The following is a 21,696-nucleotide window of genomic DNA, read 5'->3' on the forward strand; positions in this document are numbered from 1 at the left end:
CACACACACATGCACGCAAACACACCGTTATAGTCCAGGATTGGGATACACAAAGCCATCCTCTCTCTTCTGGCACTGTGTCAAACTGATAAGTGCCACTGTAAACATTTTGGAGAATAAGGCCACACAGTGACCTCTAAACAGACTCATTTGGAGATTATCATCTGGTGTTGACCCATCTTCACCAGATCTTCTAAACACGAAACTAAATGTACACTGTTGTTTCTCACATTAAGCAGTTGAAGCTCTTATTGAATAACTGAGGTATGGCTACACATCCCTCGGCCTGTGAAAACCAAAGGAATGGTCCGTGGCTTGACCTTTTTTTACCCATAATTCCTCCTGCTGCCACTGGAGAGGCCTGATAAAATCCTGGCTTTGATCCACCCATTAGTTAGGGAACTCTTACTATTTGTGCAGCAGCTTGTAGTTTGCTCATGAAGTCAAATAACACGTGTAGACAGTCATTGTAAGTCTTCATGATGTTTCAATGTGTAGGTCCCACATGTTTCATACCAATAGTGTATTATTTAATGTGGTGAAAATGCAAACGGTATATAACTGAGACTGAGGTGTATATGAGCATATATCTCCGATGCTGCCAAACAAAATCTTTCGTGAGAGCAAAATACTTATTAATAATTAGGAGGCGTTCATGCTTTTTGTGCACTTCCTGTGCACCATCTCATACTCATTTCTTTCAAACGTTACAGATGATTAGATCTTTATCAGGTCTTCTTACAAGTATGACACAAATGTACCATCTTTTCAGACTCACAACACATTTGATTCCGAGTAAACTACATTATACATATTGGCATCTTAAGGTAAACAGACCCATTAAAAAAACATTTTAACATAAATTGGTCTGATAATATATCACTGGATTTTGGAAACTGGAAAAATTATTTAACTAAAAAAAAAAATTGCCCCAAGTTCTTATAAATAAATGGAGATATTTAGAAAAATAAACCTTCAAAAATATTTGCTTCTTATAACATATAGTATACTATATGTGCTCTACGTCCATCTGTCTTTTATCTTTTTGATAGACAGTGAAAGGAAACCCATGGCATATCATGCCGAACAATGGATAGTCATGGCCCGCAGCTGTAGGCCATCTGAGTGCGGTTGAGAAAGGCATGTGTGTCAGTGGGCTTCTGATTTTAAATGGCCCTTTCATTGTGCCCTGCTGACCTACGATCTTAGAAATGGAAACAAGGACATGAAGGACTGGAGGACGGGAGTGCAGTGTACTGTGATAAAAATGTGCCCAGAAATGCTATTTTTATCGTACTTTATAATGCAAAATATGTAGTGGAAAAATGAAGAAGTAAAGTTTTTATTCATGGATCATGATAAATAGGTGCTTAAAATCTTCAAAGAGAAAGTGAGAAAACAAGAGAGAACTCGGCATTATGACAAAGTCAAATAAACATCAATATACTGTATATAAGCACATAAGATAATAAATCATGTCAAAAAAGCATAGCAAAAAAATCAACAGAAACGAGGTCAAACATACATAGATCCTCACTTAACAAAATCCAGCTAGCTCATTTATTAACTTTATTCATAATTCATAATTTAAAAAACACGTTCATCACTGAAGTCAAAGATGTGGCTGTTTATTGGACAGTAAAAGTAAAGAGAGTGATAGTGCACCAGAGGCGTGTCTGTAATCAAGAGTATGAAGCTGGTGGTGGTGCAAAGCACTCATGCTCATGCGCTTCCTCCACAGACAAACAGGGCCCCAGGGGGTGGTGGAGTGATTACAGGCGTCTCCATGAGGAGCTGATGCGATAAAAAAGAGCCTATCTATTCTCAAGAATCTTGCTACAGCTCTGTTTTACTACAAATTATAATAAAGGCATTCCCTTTTTTGGTCATAGCTTAAAAAACGTGCTTGATACGGCAAATTACACTGATAAAGTTAATTACTGCATACGTGCTTACTGTACTGGATGTTTTTATGCAGAGGACCCTGAACACTAATTCATAAGCTTAAGCACATTATATTTATGAAAGGTATTTCACAGCACTCTTCCCATTGAGACAAAGATCCTAATAGGAAGTGGCACCAAAAGAGCACATGTTTAGTGGTTTCATTTCACACTGTGAAACTTTCAGTTTTCACTTTCAATCTGCTATGTGTGTGTTGGTGGTTCACATTCATAGAGGCGACTTCAAATTCTATGAACTCTCATAACAATATTAGAGTAATAGATTAAATGGTTGGTTTTCTGAAAACAAAAAAAAAACAAAACTAAACACAAACAAACAAACAAAAAAATATATTTAGGTTTTGAGATATTAGGCAATGAGATTTCTTATGCCACAACTATATAATGAAGGTGAATGGAATTTCAAATGTATTGATATATTATCAAGGCACTGAAAAATTATGTTCAAAACATGTGGCAATGTCTCTTTCCACGAACAATGTCCCTGTCAACAGTGCAACTCACGGGGAGTATTTCTTTGGTAAAAAGTACTTCCAATAATGTCAGCTTGTTGTGTGACATGTTGATTTTGAATTTTTTCATTTTCAATTTGGGTGAAACCACCCTTTAATTTTGCAGCTGGTTCAGGTGGTGCCAAGTCAAGCTATACTTTCAATAGTTAATGTGTAGAAATGCATCATATTGTCCTCATCAAAAACAAAAAGAATGGAAAACAACCAAATTTAGCATATAAAAACTATTTGCATGACTGGATGCCACTAAAATACTGTATGATTTTTTGTAATTTGGGTGAACTTACTGTCTAATGTTACTACTAGAATTACTGACAGCTCAGTTAACATTTTTGTCCACAATATGGTTCTGGAAAAAGAAAAAAAAATTACAGGTGATACCAAATTGATTAGTGTCAATGTGTCAATTGTTGCAGTTCCTGTGTTTGAAGAACATCCGGACATTCCTGATATCTTGCTGTGAGGTGTTTGGGATGAAGAAAAGTGACTTATTTGAAGCCTACGATCTCTTCGATGTTCGAGACTTTGGAAAGGTATTCATCATTCTGTTTATCTACCACAACATGATGAAACGATTCTGTTTTCACTTCTTTTCTCTTATCTTGTTTACCTCTGTGCATGTTTCTGTTCCTCGCAGGCCCTTTTCATGGGAGAAATTTTGACTTGTCATACAAGGCAAAGCACAGGTGTAACTAATAACATTAATGATGGTTCTGGCCTGTTTGGTTGGTTGCAGCCTTTATTAAGATTATAGACTACACCTGTGCTTTCTCTGCTATGACATGTAAAAAAGGTCTTCTGCCACCAGACTGCTGAGTTAATGTCATCTAGCTTAATTTTTAATCTTTAATCTTATAGATTTTTTAGGATGTAGCACCGTGCACCAATCAATAGTTCATCAGTCAACAGTTTCTCTTCATTGTTCAGATGCATCGTTAAGAAGCAATATAACCCTAACCCAGCTTTGAGAATTGGTGACACAAACACCAAAATTGTGTTCTGTTTCCGCAAATCATTCCTCATACATCAACAAAATCACATGACAGTGTACAAAAATAAAACACGGGAACAAAAACCAACTTTTTCAACACAGTGCATCAAATCATTGGTTTATACAAATTGAAAATGAAACTGGCAAGATAGACTGTGCAGTAGTTTGCAACTCTCAGGTGAAATCTGCACTTGTGTTAAATGTTTTTTGCAATTTAGCCTTCCAGATGTGAAAGCTTTCGCGAAAAGTAAAGGCAACTGCATGAAGAACTAAGTGAATTGTCATCACTAAATCATCACATTTGTAATGTTATCACAGTTAGCAGCAATGCAACTGAACATTGTAGAAAAACACACAAAAACTGTAATATATGCTGCTGAAACATCCAGTCACACACATTCAGACCATGAAAAATGCATGTAGTGTAACATAGAGCCAGTCAGAAGTATAATGTCTTTCCCACTGATGGACACACACGGCATGTATGTGTGAGTGTGTGCATGTGAGTTTCAAAGCAGTCGATATTCTCCTACCCGTTGCCTGGTCTTTTTATGGCGCACTTCTGAAGGGATTGGTCAACTGCTTTTTATTGCTGTGTTATTGCGGGAGCTGGTTTTAAGTGTGTTCACAATGTTACCAGGTCAGTGGGTTTGTACTGCGCTCCTCCTATACTCTGAGGAGCCTGATTTAACTTGGCTGAAGAAAGCACTCTCTCTCTCTGACTAGCCTTATTCCCACATTTCCTTAGTTGAGTGCATTCAGTGCATAACTTCGCCTCGAAGCACCGTGAGCTGTCTGAGCATCTGTTGGTCATCCTTGGGGAAATACGTTATTATTTCTTTCTAAAGCGAGTGTACGTTCTGTACTGAATATATTTATTTTATAATTTGGCATAGTATAGAAGATAAAGTCTGTATAAGCGTCAGTGTGTCAAAAAGACTTAATTTAAGTTACCTACTATCTATATGTACAGTTTTTTTATTTCTTTAAATTCAGTTGTCTATTTTAAATAATTTAACAGTAGTAGTGGTAATTAACAGTATCTCGTGGTTTGAGAACTGTAGCTATACCTTGTTTATATGTGAATAGATTTTAATTAAAACAAGAGTTCCCCAGGCAAAATGCATATCAAAGAGATAGTATACTTTATTAAAACATTTTATTCACTTCCCTACAGAGAATAGAGAGTGGTCATAAGTGTAAGGGAACTATGAGGGGCTGCATATTGAGCTTTGCGTGCCGTTTCCCACACAGACTCTCTTTTCTTTCAGTTCAGTGTGTTGTGTTCTAAAGAAGCTTCCAGTTAATCTGGCTGCTGATAATCCCACAGGGGAGGTGCTGCCTGCAAATATGTACAGTACATCCAAGCCAGGCTGCATAATCTCAGTCATGTTCAAGAGTTGTCCATTAAACAAACAACCTTCCGGCAAAGGGAAGATTGCATGGCATCATTACTTTTTATTTTCATCATTAGTTCTTGTTAAAAAATATGTGTCTACAGGTTCAGTGATTGGGTTGGAAGGGCTCCAGGAAGGATTGTACAGCGGAACATGAAATGCTCAATCTCTTCCTTATTTTCCAGAAAACATCCAAAGGGGAACATCTCAAATCTCAGCCAATCTAATCCACTTTGGCTGAGTTGTGCCAACTCGGCCCATAGACTGAGCATTAGTCCACCGCATATCTAATGAGAGCTCTCTAACCTACATTCCCCTGCTGACTTACTACAGGCTTCACTCCAGGCAGCCACGCTGACTGCATGCAGCGGCCTGGAGGCCAGAGAGATGAAGGCAAGAGGCAAGAAATGTGTTTATCTCTTCCTTCAACATAAAATTATATCAGCCTCTTGACTGCAAAAGCAAATTGATTGCTTTCTAAATTCAGGTGAACAGAGAAGGTTTTGCTGTTGAAGGAATGGCGTTTTTTTTTTTCTTCTTCTTCTTCTTCAATCAAGCTTATTTGCTTTCTTGCAGAGAGTTCAATGAAAAGATCGAAACCACTCTCTCGTCCGTATGATAAATTCATTAATTGCTTGCCAGGAAGTTACTCTGCCCGGCCAAGAAATAGTCCAGCACATAACCTTTGTAAAACCACAATGTGTCATTTTTACACTTTGGTTCATGTATGGATTAAATAGATGAGATATAATGCGTTAATTAGTGATTTCAGAGATGCTGGTAAATGCAGACTTTATAACATTTGGACCGACAGGCTAGCTGTTTACCCCTGTTTCAAGTCTTTGTATTATGCTAACTGGCTGCTGGCTTGTTGCATGTTAAGCTTACAGATATGAGAGTGGAATCAATCTCCTCATCTCTTGGAAAAAAAAGTGAATAAGCGTATTTCCCATAATGCTGAACTATTCCTTTAATAAGTTGACAAGTTCTGTATACAGTGCAAAGATTAGATCAGTATCATCACCACACTTAAAGTAGGGAAACACCCTCTAAAATCCGGAGGCTTGTAGACTTTTAACTCGTTTCCGTCAACGTATGGCTGCTCTTGTTTTCCATAACCCACATCAGTGTCAGTGATATTATTATTACTATTACTATTGTAGTACTATTACTTCCTCAATAAAACCTTTGCAAAGTCAACTTTTTCAACATGTTAAATATGCATTGTTTACATCCATGTTTGCTAGCTTGCAGCCTTCTTCTTCATTGCCTTTGTTGGGTCATTACTACAATGCGTTTAGGCATGTTATCCCTGTAGCTATCATTTAGCGGAATAGTGTGAAACCGGCAGCAAGAATGTAAATCAAACATCAGACAAGATGGGGATCCACTCATAAAAACACTACACTATAGTGCTACTAGAGTACCTTTAACTTGCTGTGTGTTTGGTGTTCTTAAAATTGCACCCTAATGTGTATAAATACTAGTGCTTGTATATTTTAGGTAATAAAATAACATACAGACAGACATGCATATTTGATTTATGACATGATGTTACAGCTTTCTTTCCTCTTACTTTCATTTTTTCATGGTGCTCTGGGGATTTAAGACAGTTTGTAAACAGGCCACACTAACCATGGTGGTTGGACTTCAGCTCAGCTTGTGGCTTTTCTTCTTAAGTCACGTGTGGCTTAAACTAAGTGACATATCATCAGATGAGTTTGTTGTGAGAACAAGTTGTTTTTAACACAACTTACACCTTATTACACTAAGTAAGCAAATGTGTGATTTCTGTGATTTAAATGAGTTATTACTTGTCTCTAGAGGAGAGTGAACGGATAAATATATATGTATATTTTTTTATTACTTAATATTACGTGCCATTTAACAACATTAGTCTGTCCCACAACCATCAGCTGTCACTAGTGTTACATCAGTTGTAATGAGTTATGTTTGTGGTAGATTGAACTTTACACTCACTGCAAAAATACCACAGAAATCAAATCAAGTTGATAAAATGTATTCTTGATACACAGTTTTCTCAAAGTAAAAGCCAGTTGAATCTAATGCCGCTAAATTAATAGTATTTCAGATATTTTCTTCAGTCACTGGACATGATGTTATGATCTGACTTATTTCAAGATATGTTGTCAAATTGTTGAAATAAGGAAAAACAGAGTACATATAGTTTGGTATATTTGTCAGGAACAGTGATGTTGGTAAACTTTAAGGGGTAACATATTCACCAAATTTTTCACAGAATTTTTGTTTTGTTTCAGAAAAGATTGAATTCTGACTGCAGTAAATAATTTGTAAAGATGCAGGCCCATTTAGCAGTGCTGAAACTGGTCACTCTCACACCACAAACAGGACTCCACTACTTCGACTTACAATTACACCTGAGTTCAGGCAAAACCACAGCACTCAAACAGGAAGAAGAGATAAACTGCAGATAGACAGACTGTTATATTAACCCCATCCACTATCTTTTTCTGTTACTTGAAACTTCTTAATGCCAAAGACAGAAATGATCAAGTGAAAGTGTTAACTGGAGGATAAATTGCGATTATCTCTCTGATAAACTGAGGATTTCTTAGAGATTGAAGTAAATTGCTGCCACACATCTTTGTTTGTAATGATACACAGCCTTCTTAATACAATCATGAATTATATTTTGGCAGATTTCTAACAACTTTACACATTTGCAGCTGACATCCTGATCATGTCATCCTCATTAAACACATGTATTTCCTCATCTAATGTACTTACTGCACTGTGTGAGTAAATACTGTGCGACTAAACATCAACCAGGACAAGTTGATGTGTGTTATAAAACAATGTGATTCCTATTGGTAGATACTGATAGACCGTGGTAAAATGTGTAACTTAATATAGAGAGCACTTCTGTGCTGTGGAGAGACAACACACAATGGACTTGCACACAGTGTAACATGTTAGAAAAATACAAACAGCCTGTGGTTCATCTTTTCAGTAGGTAGAGATAACTCAGCCGATAAAATCGATGTTCAGTGGAACACTGAGGATTATTATAACAGAGTATTCATGTGCCAGAAGTCATATCAAAATCTGGCCCCCAGTTTTATTTGTGTTAGCAGACACTAGACACATGCATACCCAACAACTATGATTATCGCACACAGGGATAAATGATAGTAGATGCCTCTCAGACCAGGGTCAGCAAACATCAACAAGAAAAGGCTGGAGGACACTGATTGATATGCAGCCTTTAATGGTGTAAACAGACTAACGTTTCAATGCTGCTGAGTCTTCATCGGAGTCAAAGAGGACGGAGGCATAAGGCAAACACATACTATATAGTCAGTCTAAGATATATACATTTGTTATTGGGTTGAAGGTTGAACATGATTTCAAACCTATTGAAAGGCAGCAATTGCCAGAGCTAATGTCCAAGAAAAAAGCAAGACAGAAACACAAGAATACACACATCTTTGAGTTACATAAAATCAAGAACAAAAGGTGCATGTTCTGCAGTAAACATATACTATGAATTAGAGGAAACATGACAAATTCAGCTCTTCATTAAGGCAAAAGAGTTCAACTGTATTTAGAGGATCCAACACTAGTGCCGAAATGTGTGTGTTTGCACTATGAAAGTCAGTGAGCTCCAGTCTTTTCTCTCTGAAGGGAAAAATTATGCTTGGTGTTACTTGTATAATCTAATGATCATGCATGCATGAGCAGGAAGTTACTTTTTTACATGCAGAACTATGATGTAAGCAAATACATGAAATGTGACTGAGCAAATGTGACTTGACAATATATTAGTGTTGTGGAATTTAAAATTTTGACAATAACTGCATTGGCAGAAGACAAAATGTATAAGATTTAACTAACTACTAGTTTCAATACATTACCTTTCAGTGCACTTTCTGTCTCTCTCTCACAGACAAACACCACCACCACCACCACACCAACACACACACGCACACACACACAGTCTGATGCATAGGTGTGAGAGGTTGAGGTAGCATGAGCATTTCCTGCAGACCATCTTGTCTCTTTCTTGTCACTTTGTCTGTCTGTGTCTTTCTGTCGTTAGTCATGATTGAAATTTGACTAATTGGCGTGATCATAATTAAGTACAATTTTGCCAAATCGGTTGGAAAGTGTTTACAATGTGAGTATAATCATTTAGAATGTAAGGGGAATAATGGACAACCAATGCCCATAACATTACTAGACAGCATATACCATACCACTATAACACTATACAATGACCATACTACACAGTACACTATTATGAAAGAAAAAGTGAAACAATATACTGTATTCTGTAGGGTAAGATGATATGTATTTTTTGGTGCATTTTATGCCTTTATTAAATAGTGAAAGTAACATGGCATAACGTTGTGGTTGGTATCTTAACCTTTAAGACACATAAGGGTGCACAAACATTGTTCAGTGGATGTTCATCGTGGTATCTAATGTGCGGGAGATGGCTGACCCGAGGCGTCCATATTTGTTTGGTTTTTGGGTACTCTTGTGTTATTAAGCATCAAGTCAAATATATATCGGGGCTTTAAGAAAAATCTGAGTTTCCCAGTCGTCATTACGTCTTAGATGTTGACATGCATTCCACTTACAAGTTGAAATTGGTGTGGTAATTATGGTTACTCCAATATGACCTGAATGCGGCATTAGCATACTTTAGCAAGTCTCTCTCTTGTCTCTCACACACACTCTGTCTGTCTCTCCTTCTCTTCTGAACCATTCAACGACATAAATTGACACACACTTGTTTCACCAGGTTATGGACACTCTATCCAAGCTCTCTTACACAGCAATTGCACAGCAAGGAGGATTCAAGTAAGTCACCCAATATTAAAAACAAACAGACAAAAACCTGCTGTTATAGTCCCTTGTACCAAGTCTGGCTTGGATGTCAGTAGGCATATCATGAAGTTGTCAAAGGTGTACTTTTTATTTGTCTTAGAAAATCTTCCCTCCAACCCCTGTGTACCTGCTCCTCCTCTTAACCTCCACTTCACCTCAACATCCTCTTCCCCTTACCGTAAGGCGTCCGGCCTCAATGTCTGGTTTCCAGGCTGCACATCTAGTCCAGTCTAGTTGTAATCAATCTATCATTTCTGCTGTACAACAGATATTTAACTACATTTTTTAATGCATCAAAAGTTAGTTCCCTGCCCTAAGTCACTCAGTAATAGTTTCTTCATTGTGATTTGCCTGTTAAACACTAGACCTCATGCTTCTTTCCTGTATTTTCCAGGCCATTTCCAACAGAGGAGAGCCTAAAAGACGAGGACATATACAATAATCTGGAAGACTTGATTGAGTATGTATGAGGCTCCTCTCTGCGGGCCTATTTCTGGTGTTGATAGAACATGATTATTTCGCTCAGTATCAGAATCCACTCTGCTCATCATCCATGCTCTCTAGGGGTCTGGACACCCACATGTTTTGGTAAAAGGCTTGGCTCTGTTTCACTGTTACTGTCAGAGGAAACAAATGAGTAATTCTGCATGCTTCTGCTGAGTGCTTGCATACCACCCACATTAAGGTTCTGGATGGGTGCTAGTGACAGTATGATTGACAGATAAAGAAGAATCCGAAGACGGGTTAAAAAAAAATTGAACAGATACAATATTTGTACTACTTTCATCCAACAGCAGAGTTTCAGAGCAAATTTTCTTTAATGAAAATTGTTCATTACACCTTTCTAAAGAATTTTATTCTCCAGCACATGCAGTGATTAGTAGGTAACAATGAGTTAATGAATATGAGAAAAAGGACAGTTTAAGCTCTTCATGTGGTCTGTGCAGTGTATACATGATTACAAATTGTCTGTGGCTTGCTGTTTATATCTGTCTACATTTCTTGATGCTCTTAATATTACTGTTGTTACACAGTGTGTGAACCAAACTGCTGTTATCTTTTATTACAAATTATTGCACCACTGCTTTCACAATGTAAGATGTAATTTTGTAATCAATAGCATTTTTAGCAACGTGCATGCGTGCAGGGCTTCGCGTGTATGTGTATATATATATATATATATATATATATATATATGTATATATATATATATATATGTATATATGTATGTGTGTTTGTATGTGTGTCTGTGTGTTTCATAGTGAGAATGCCCTCGAGGACGAGGATGACTTGTATGCGGCAGTCTACGGGCTGGAAGAAGACTACGCAGGTGGAGAGATCTATGAAGACCTCATGAGAATCGAGCAGCTTCCCCCTCTGGTATTGCACACACATATGCACAATAATTTAAAAAAAGTATTATAGTGTCTGAACTGAATACTCTCAAATGCAATAATAAACACATCCACAATATCCACAATACCTTAATTGCTAAACAGTTACTCCTCAACTTCTCACCGGGTGCAATTACATGGATAAAATCCTGTGTAGAGAGTAGAAAACAGTGTGTAGAGGTATGCAACTCAACATCAGGATATCTAGAAGTGCTATGAGTCTTTACTGAAGTAGAAGTAGCAATACCACAACGTAAATATACTCTGCTACAAGTAAAATTCATTTTTAAATTTTTGGGATGTAAAAATAAAAGTAGAGTAAAGGTATTTAAAAAAAAAACCCCCCCCAAAAAACCAAAACAAAAGCTTATCCAGTATCAAAAGTAATGCAAAATTACCCCACTCAGAGTGTTTATATTTATATATACCTATATCATATTATTGGATTATTTTTACTGATGCATTAACTCTTACATATTATTCATATTTGTGAATTCTTTAGGTTTTACAATATTTGTTTGTGAAGCAAAAACATTCACAATCACACTGAAATCACAAAAAATTCAAACCATTTACCCCTGCTTCATAATTATCAATGCTTCATTAGTCAAAATCAAATCATTTAATTATATCAATTAATTATAATATTAATACAGTTATAATTAAAACAGAACTAAAAATGTAGACATGATACAAACCTCAGAGAATTTCTTCCCATTCCCTGATACATTTGAGATATTTTTGTTGTTATTGCTCGCAACCGGCCAAGGACGAACTCTGCTGTGATCTCAGAGTGTGTGTGGACCTTCCTTGTACTCATCAGCCTCCTGCTGCACTTCATCTTTCAGGAAGAAGTGTGCACATGCTGCTTTGAAAATATTGTAGTAAATAGTTTGTTTCAAAAAAGAAAATAGAAAACATATCCAAAATTTCGTGTTGTGATCTGAATACAAAGACTATACTTTATTTCTGTATTCTAAGTATGTGTTCTGACTCCACCTAAACTCTTTGTCGTCTGCAGATAAATAGAAATAAAGACATTCACATTTCCAGAAACAGTAATATTTAAGCAACATTTTCTAAGGCTTGTGTCTTTCTAGAAGCAGGCAGAGGTAGATGTTCGGAGCTGCTGCCTTACAGAGATCAAACAGACGGAGGAGAAATACACAGAGACCCTGGAGTCCATCGAGAAGGTACAGAACCTCCCCTCTAGTCTAGATCACATATTGAAACCTGATCAAAAATGACATAAATTATATAATATTTGTGTCAAATTCTTAAATCTTAATCTGCCCTAAATGAATCATTTTTGTCTTTTTTTTCACATTGAACACAGTGTTAATATAGATTATTGATTTCTGATCAGTGGGCAAAGTTGAGAGATATTATTTATTCATTTTTTGCCACTGGAGATATAAAACTTCTGTGACTTCATATAACATGTGTGCCCTTTTCAGGGGGATTTCAGGTAAATTCCCAGCTAACCGCTAATATACCTATATATATATATAGTCTTTAGGATTGTTGCGCCCCAGCTGTTGCACTCATGTCATAGATTAATATGTATTAACCCTCATATTGTGTCTAGTTTCAAGTTAAATAATAAGTTAGTGAGAGAATCTGTGCAGAAGTGTCATTCAAGTTTTCATTTGTTTTCCACAGTATTTCCTGAATCCTTTGAAAAAGTTCTTCTCCGCGGCTGAAATTGACAAAGTTTTTGTCAACATTCCAGTAAGTCCCCTACAAGTTCCCCTCCTCGCCACATCACACAGAAATCATTCTTTTCTGTTGAGGCAACTGATTGCTTCCTTCTTTGATGCAGGACCTGGTTAAAGTTCACAAGAGCCTGATGGTTGAAGTTCAGGATTCCATCCTAAACAAAAATGCCTTAAATCTCTACCAGATCTTTATCATCTACAAAGAGAGGTATTCACCAACAACATATGTTTTTATTTATTGTTCTAGGTTGCAGGGAAAAAGCACATAAGTGTACTTTTGAGGTTGCTTTCTTTCATGTTAACCTTCTCTTGTATGTGTTTTGTGAGATGTGTGTATAATTTAAAAAAGACATAAATTAAAAGAACTGCATTGTTTTTTTAGAATTTTTTTTTTTTGTCACAGTTTTCATTAATTAGCATCTTCATACTTGTAATTTCCTCCTCTTTTGTGCGGTTATATCACAGCATTCAGCTTTAGGTGTACAGACGGTTTCATTTTACGTTTACGAGACCACTGTACTTTCCCTTGCAACGACGCCATCAATACACTGGCAGAAACATTTCGAAACATTGTCTTGCTATACTGTGGCGGACATTTTAACTTTGGACTCGGGATGATCAACCTTTTACATTAGAATTAGAGTGACAAGCATCTTAATGTTGTAATGTGTGTGTGAACGTTGTTTTACATTATTCTGTCTCAGTTGTCTATAAAATTCACACGATGCATTTAATTGATTCCTGCTGTTTCAGAGATGATCTTCCTATATCAGGGGAAGCATGTATCTGTCAGTCACATAAACATCATGATGTAGCGTAGATTAATTTCTTGTAATAAAATGTGTATCAGAGACGTTCTTGATAATGTCTTGGGCTTATATACACGTACTCAGTGCCCGTCTCTCCAAATCATAGCTCATCATGGCCTCACTGTCTTTCCTCTGACTTGCAGACTGCTCATTTATGGGATATACTGCAGTCGTGTGGAGATCGCCATCGCTGTTTTAGACCTCATTTGCAAAGAGAAAGAGGATGTTCGCTTGAAGCTGGAGGTTAGACACCTGAAGAACCCAACATACACACACACACACCGATGCACATAGATTTAGTTTTCCAGCGGCCCCTAGTGTATATTTTGTGCACTATACATTCCACTATACACAAAATTATTTTTAGAAGTCGATATATATGTAAGAAAGTAAATGAAATAGGTTTGAAAGCTGTGTTATATATCATCTCTTGCTGTCTATCTCTACTTCACATGAAAACTTTATAAATGTGAAGGTTTGTGACAGTTTTGGGCCTTAAAACAAACAAGAACAGATATCCATCATGACATACGTATTGTGTTTGTCCCTTCGTTGACCCGAGTCTCAGAGAAAACAATACAATATTAAATTACAAAGTGTGTGTAATGGCACACTGAAACTAATACTGTTATAAGTATGTTTATTGTATTTGTTCCAGGAGTGTTCCAAGAGGGCCAACAATGGGAAGTTTACACTGAGGGACCTGCTGGTCGTCCCGATGCAGAGAGTCCTCAAATACCACCTTCTTCTTCAGGTTTGAATTCACACATGCAAAGCAGAAATTCTGAAACCTGAGTCATAAAGAACTGAGAGTTTGAAGAGTTTCTTTCTAAGAAAACACCAGTTCATATCAGTGATTAGCTCCTCTGCTTTCCGGTTGCTGAAACTTTCCGCTTCTTTTCAGCAATATACCTTTATTTTTACATATTTATTTCTTTATACATCAAATGGTTTTCAATGAAACACTCTGCTAGAATATTTGGGGCTCCTTACTCCAGGACACCCAATGCTGTTTGTTATATACACGATTAATTTATGTGATCATTTTTTTTAAGTGAACGCCTGTGAGACTTAGCACTCTGAGCTTTCGTCAGCTTCATTTAATTTGTTTCAACTTCCATGATGGTTTTCTGTCAGTGTAAAAGTGGCCACTTGATGGCGATGTTCTCCACATCTTTGCTTCATATTTGCCTCCCTTCATAGCGTCTCAGCAGAGCCACACTGCAAAGAAAACATTTATGCTGATAAGTCATTTAAGTCTTGCATTTAGTCTTGATTTGTTACATCCCTCAGTCAAGCACAGTAAATTAATGGAGTGACATGATTTCATTGTGTCTCAATACATTTCAGCTTATTGAATTTCCAGAATTTTTAGGTGGAAGATCATCTTCCAAGAGTATGTCACCTGATAAAAAATGATTTACAAATGAAATCATCATTAGATTTTATATTGATTACAGTGCACACTGTAGTTCCACACTTGCTTCCTGTAGTCATGCAGCCTCTCAAAATCTCCACAATTTCATAACCGCATGGCACCTGTCTCCCCTGGTTAGTATGAATCAGAGGTCAGACTATAGCTGGCAGGACAGATGAGGACAATGACTAGAGAGCTGTTTTAAATTGTTGTGGAGGGTGAAGGCCTCCATAAGAAATAGTGGTGATCCGAGGCTTTCTCAGCCACCCTCAGAGCAGAGACTCTGGGACGGGGGGCAAAAAGGGAAGAAAGAGAAGAAGAAGTAGTGAAGCAGAAATGAAGTGAGAGTGAATACGACTCTGCAGGAAAGCAGCACTGAAGGCTAAACACACACTGATTTGAGGAAACCAAAGCTAATTTCTTCATTTTGTAGTGTTGTTAGACAGGTAATGAAGGATAAGTATACCTAAAGTGGTTCTATCCACCTCCAATGTTGTACAAATATAATGGACATATCGCTGCAATTATGGAATAATCATGGTGATAATTTGTTACACAGCAAAGAGCAGCATGTTATTAACAGTGACATCAGTCTAGAATTAAGAAAATATTACATGTAAGTGACAAATAAAAATGTGAAAATGGTGATACCGGTGTCACATGAGGTAAAAAAAACATAGAATAATATTATGGTATAAAGGAAAATGATTCAATTTGGACTAGTGTAATGTCATTTGTCTCAAGTCTTTGCTGTTTGATGCTCTGACGATCATGAAATCAAAGTCTACAACAAGAGACTCTGGTCAGATTTCTTCAACAGATTGGTGCCTCTGTTCATGTTACACACCCATCAATAACTTCCGTGTGTTGATTAATCAAAAAGAAGTGCATGTGTGTGTGTGTGTGTGTGTGTGTGTTGGCAGGATAATGTGATCTTTTCCCCACTATTTCTGGCAGTAAATTGATGTTTGACAGTATTTTTTTAAAAAAAAGCTATAGAGTTTTGAAGCATATTCTTACAAAATGAAATAGATTAGAGGAAAAAAAAATCCCATCTATCCGTCTCTCTGTCTATTCAGCTTTAATTTAAGTGTATTTAAGTCGTATTAACTGAAAGAGAAGAAGTAGAAGTACTTTTATTGATCCCTGTGGGGAAATTGATCCTCTGCATTTGACCCATCCTATACACACACACACATTGGGAGAGGAGCAGTAGGCAGCTGCAGTGCAGTGCCCAGGGACCAACTCCAGTTCATTTGCCAGTGCGCTGGCAGGAGTATTAACCCTAACATACATGTCTCTGAAGCACTTATGCCAATCTTTGCCTATATTTCCCTTTTTCTGCCTTCAAATAGATTAATTTAGGAAAATAGGTTGTCTTCCATTTACGTGACTATGAAAAAAGGCTTTTTTTGTTGTGAAAACTTCATGGTGGCACTTTGAAGTAATCTTCATTATGAAATCAGTAATCCAGCTACTCATTGCTAAATGTGTTTGTGCATGTGTTTGCATCTCTGTGTGAATGTGGTCCATCATTTCTTTCATGTCCTCCTCTATCAGGAGCTAGTCAAACACACTCACGATGCTGCTGACAAAAGCAACTTGAAGATCGCTCTTGATGCCATGAAAGTAAGTGCAGCGCTTATGGTAAATGGTGTGTAATTATTGTGATTTCAGCTTGTTACCAATAGCACACTGATTTAGGGGATAATTCCAAACAGTCTCTGCCACTCAACTATCAACTTTTCTTAGACGAAAAAAAAGAAGAAGTCATGAATCATTCCTTTTTCACTGCTCCAAATAGTTGTGAATTGATAAAACTTTACATTTACATTACATTAGCGAGCGCTGAGTGCACTCTTCATCCTGAAGGTATTCTGATACTTGATAGGCAGCTGATTTGAGCACTTGGCAATGAAAAAGACAGGAAATCTACTTTGCAACTTGAAGGACTGATTTATACTTACAATAATGTGTACGCTCAGCTCACAGAAGCAAACACTCCGCAACATAAACACACATGTAAAAAACTAAATGTACAATACACAATATCAGAGATTTTTTCCAGGCTTTCTAATACAATAAATGTGTACAGCATTTTCTGACATATTTCAACACCTCTGGACTGAACCAACCTAACAAAACGTGTTTATTTGTGTGTCTGTGTTGCCCAGGACCTGGCTCAGTATGTCAACGAGGTGAAGAGAGATAACGAGACTCTAAGGGAGATCGACCAGTACCAGAGGTCTATCGAAAACCTGGTAAACCAAAATATTTCTCTGCAACCATCAGCAGCTGTTAGTCTACACTATGTGAGAGTACAAAATATCAGTAAGACATTGTTGTTTCCTTTCAGTAGACGGTCAGCTTTTGCGAGTTAAGTCTCACCTGACAAGCTCAGTCTTTCTCTAAATTTGACGTAGTCCAAGGGAATCAGCCAGAATTCAAGTCAGACACCTGCATTAAATGTATGACACACTTGCTCTTTGTGTTGACTTAAAGGGTCAATGCATCTGAAAGTTACCATTCCTTAGTGACTTCACCTGGATTAACCTAATAATTGTTTTTGACTGTCCAATCACTGTGTATTTCTGCAATTTTCTGTTACATATTTTTCTTAAATTTTGGCCTTTTTCAGATTTTTTATTTTTAAAGATACTGAGGATAAAGTTGCACTTGGAATTGAAGCCTAAAAAAACATAATAACATGTTATACCAGTTTGGAGTTGAAACGATTAGTCAATTATTCAATTAGTCGATCATCAGAAAATGAATTTGTGACTATTCTGATAACTGATCAATCATTTCAGTCATTTATCAAAAATATTAATTAATATTATTAATAATTTGCTGGTTCTAGGATTTGTTGCCTTTCTTTTACATATATGATAGTAAACTGAATATTGTTATGTTATGGATTGATAGTTGGACAAGTGAGGTATTTGAATACATCCTCATAGGCTCTGAAATTTTAATATCAAATTAAACAGCTCTCTCACAGATGGTGAAATCAGGTAGGTTTCAGTGCTAAGCACCATAAACCCACTTCCTTACAGACCCCACCAGAAGTGTAAATATATAGAATACACATCATGCATAAGGCAAGAGATGCAATCAGCAAGTATGGTAATAATGAGAAAGTAGAACAGGAGGAGATAACATGGTGAAGGAAGAAATCAGTTGACACAGTCAGCAGCAGCAGCAGGATGTAGCAGGTTGGAGCAAAAGGGTAACCAACAACGGAAGCATCATGAGTGAGAGCTTGTCAGATTATGAAAAACGCCTTCTTGTCTTGTTTCGAACATGAGGGGTGATTACAAGAATCAGCTGATACTGATCAGCTAATGTCAAGTGCCACAGTGCTTTATCAAGAATACTTTAATATGGATCAGTTAGAGAAAAAGAGAAAATCAACATTTTTTATTATTGGGATTTTTTTAGACCTTTCTGTGAAAATATGTGTTTTTGATTTGGGATATATTTAAGGTCCCCTGTGACGGGATGGTGTGTAACGTGAATTATGAATTCCTGAAAGAAACCGTTATACAATAGGAACAGCAGTTCTCCAAAATGCATTGAAAAGGCATTTGAGTTAGCTGTGCCCCGGAAACTAGAAATATATATCCTCCTCTTCTTTTACTAAACTTGGGTCTGTCAGATCTCAGATCTGCATCATAGGGTTGATGTCACAACATACTGGAAATCCAAGGCTTGAGACATTGATTGTGCAAATGACGCTAAATGCAGGAAATGCTTTTTGTACAGAGAGTGTAAATTATACTGACCTAACTACAGTGGGTTACTTAATGTCGCTTGTTGGTGTTTGTTTTTTTAAGACTTTTTATTTCACTTTCAGAATCAGCCTCTAAGCAGCTTTGGTCGGCCAAAAGGAGACGGAGAAGTGCGCATGATCTCCAGCGTTGACAAGAGGAAACAAGACAGGTTGTTCTACTTCAGCATAATTGTCCTGAAAGGAAAATGAAATAGCGGGCAGGAAAATCACAAAAAACAATGTTACCACAATAAAAACAGTATGTGAACACTTAAAAACGCTTAAAAACGAAACAAGATACATACATACATCATATAAACCAAACAATCAATATACTTGCATACTGTAAGACATACTGTAAGACACTACATTTGCTGTATAATTAAGAAATCTCAGCAACGTCAGCTGATTAAAAGGGCTTCTCTTTTGCTTCTTACTTTACAGACACATCTTTTTATTTGATGTGGCTGTCATCGTTTGCAAGAGACGTGGATACAACTACGAGATGAAGGACATACTCGACCTCAACTCCTTCAAGATCACCAACAACCCCACCTCTGACCGAGAGGGTAAAAAGGTCAGTTAGTAGGGAGATCATAACATACTTTTTTCATATAAATAAACAGAATCTGTATATTAGTATTTTTGCACTTTGAATTGCAAAATTATTTCTATCTCTACATATCATATTTTTAAATCATGGGTTTCTAATATAATTCCATTATGGAAATGTTGCTATTCAACATCTGTTTGGCTGCAGCTTTTATTGCTAATGTTGGATGTCTAATAAGAGTCATTTCTCACATGGTTGTGTAAGGTCGGCGGTTTTCTCTCAATTCTGGAAAATCCCGATTTAGAATCCCACTAGGCTCCCTTTTTCGTCACTCCACACAGTTTATACAGTATGCTATTTTCTGCCTTGTGGGAACGTTTGCAGGCCGTATTGTAGTGGAGGGGACTTGTTGATGTCTTGTTGATGTATGCCCACAGATGGTGTCTTCTCACTCTGGTGCTGATTGCTAATGTGAAACTGACAGCTTGCCAGAATAGGAGGGTTCTGTGGTTTTTTATCAAAGGGACTCCATTATCATCCTCATTTACTCTATTGTGCAGTCAGGGTGTGTATGTGTGTTTTGGGACTATGTGTGTGTTTGTCATTATTCATGGTTGTCTCAAACATTATTTCAGAATTAACAATCTTGGCCTAAACATCTAATGACATAAACAGTGTAGTTCTGCTAAATATGTCTGGATACTTGTCCACCTTCCAACATAAAGCTCCATTAATCATACGCTGCACAAAAAGAGACAAACACATGTATAAAGATGAACGTGTACAAAAGACACACACACAGAAACACGGAAAAAGACAAATATTCACAGACATACAGACACTGTGTACCTACATCCACTTCGACACACAACCACAAACACACACACCGCAGGACAGAGATGCTAATATCAGGTGATAAATGTCCTCAGTCCTCCAAGGCTGCTCATAGCAATATATCATTTTCTGCTAAATGAAACTTCAGAGTGTGAATGTGGTGCCACTGAACACCCACCCAGTCATCAATGATTTAACACTCAGCAGAGCTCTAAAACACTCAGGACTTTGCAGGGCCGGCCAATCATTGACGGGTAAACCCTTCCACTTTGCTGTTATTAGGTATGACACAACAAGCTGGAACAGATTAGGGTGGAAAAAGCCGAGAGGTTTGGGAATGGGTAGAAAAACATTCCTAAATATGCCCGTGGGAAAGGTATTTAACCTGTAAATGCTTCAGTGGAGCTAATTGGTGGCCAGCGGTTGAGTAACCTGGCTTTGCTGGGCAGCTGCCGAGCTGCCAGTGTGTTAGTGGAACAAATAAGCAAGCAGCAGTTATTTTTACATCCTTATTTTTTTATACTTGATGCAGTTACTATAAGATATCTGGCAACGGTGTCTTAGAAGTTTTTATACTGTTTCTAAATTTAGGACTTTGAGAAACGGTTTGGTTTCTCTGAGGCAGATGTGCCGACTCTGCCTCAGCGTCATCACAGCTTAAGTCTTCTTTGAGCAGAACTGTGGTTTTAACTCCCATTGCTGCTGCTCTCATGACGTTTATGAAAACCTGCAGCCAACACGCTGTGGTTAGCCTGCAAGTCTGGTGGCACCAGTTTTGGCAGCGAGACATAAGAAACAAAGCCAGTCAGGATTGATGGCAGCAATTATGGTTGTATGTCAAGAGATGAGATGAAATCATCTTTGTCTATGTTGTCACTGTCAGAACTGAAGAAAAGGACAAGGATTGGAAAGACTGCTGCAACTTTATTAATCAACCAATTTGGTTTGCAGCCAGCTGACATCTGTCATAAAAACAAATGTGAAAAACAGAAAGAGACAACAACTTTCAGACATACAACACTGTGCAAGGATGGGCCTCAATGTGACTGGTGTTTGAATGAGTGTCTGAACTTATGGAGCTGCATTATACAGGAATCAGTCTTCATGTAGCTGGTCTTGCCTGACACTTCATTTTGCTACAAAATCTACTCTGTGTTTGTGGATGGAGAGGAATGAGACAAGGACAACTGCTGTCTTGACAACCGGAGGGGATTTATTTTCTCAAGGGCTGTGTAAAATAAAATAATATCAGTACAGCAACTTCATATGACTGGGTTTCTACATGCACACCCCTCTTCAGCAAGGCCTGCAGCCGAATGACTGTAGGACTTGTGTGCCATAACATTCAACATGACATTTAATCTTCCATAAGTCCATAAAACAAAACACATCTCATCCCCATCATATAATTACAATTACAATGTCCCTTTAAAAGCTACTTTCCCACCCATCAGGGTCAA

General features: G+C 37.3%; 1 protein-coding gene across 3 annotated transcripts in view; it reads left to right on the top strand.

The window, feature by feature from the left end:
* LOC137194462 (guanine nucleotide exchange factor VAV3-like) overlaps window positions 1–21,696 on the top strand; it is a 49,512-nt gene that overhangs the window by 1,117 nt on the left and 26,699 nt on the right. For all 3 annotated transcript variants that reach the window (XM_067606371.1, XM_067606372.1, XM_067606373.1), the window contains exons 2-14: window positions 2,893–3,009; window positions 9,654–9,712; window positions 10,134–10,199; window positions 11,002–11,119; window positions 12,234–12,326; window positions 12,796–12,864; window positions 12,956–13,059; window positions 13,804–13,903; window positions 14,319–14,414; window positions 16,638–16,706; window positions 17,252–17,338; window positions 18,934–19,019; window positions 19,294–19,426. In XM_067606371.1, the coding sequence (XP_067462472.1) occupies window positions 2,893–3,009; window positions 9,654–9,712; window positions 10,134–10,199; window positions 11,002–11,119; window positions 12,234–12,326; window positions 12,796–12,864; window positions 12,956–13,059; window positions 13,804–13,903; window positions 14,319–14,414; window positions 16,638–16,706; window positions 17,252–17,338; window positions 18,934–19,019; window positions 19,294–19,426 (1,197 nt within the window). The remainder of the gene's footprint in view (window positions 1–2,892; window positions 3,010–9,653; window positions 9,713–10,133; window positions 10,200–11,001; window positions 11,120–12,233; window positions 12,327–12,795; window positions 12,865–12,955; window positions 13,060–13,803; window positions 13,904–14,318; window positions 14,415–16,637; window positions 16,707–17,251; window positions 17,339–18,933; window positions 19,020–19,293; window positions 19,427–21,696) is intronic.

This window comes from Thunnus thynnus, chromosome 12, assembly GCF_963924715.1.
Source record: "Thunnus thynnus chromosome 12, fThuThy2.1, whole genome shotgun sequence".
Lineage (NCBI taxonomy): Eukaryota > Metazoa > Chordata > Actinopteri > Scombriformes > Scombridae > Thunnus > Thunnus thynnus.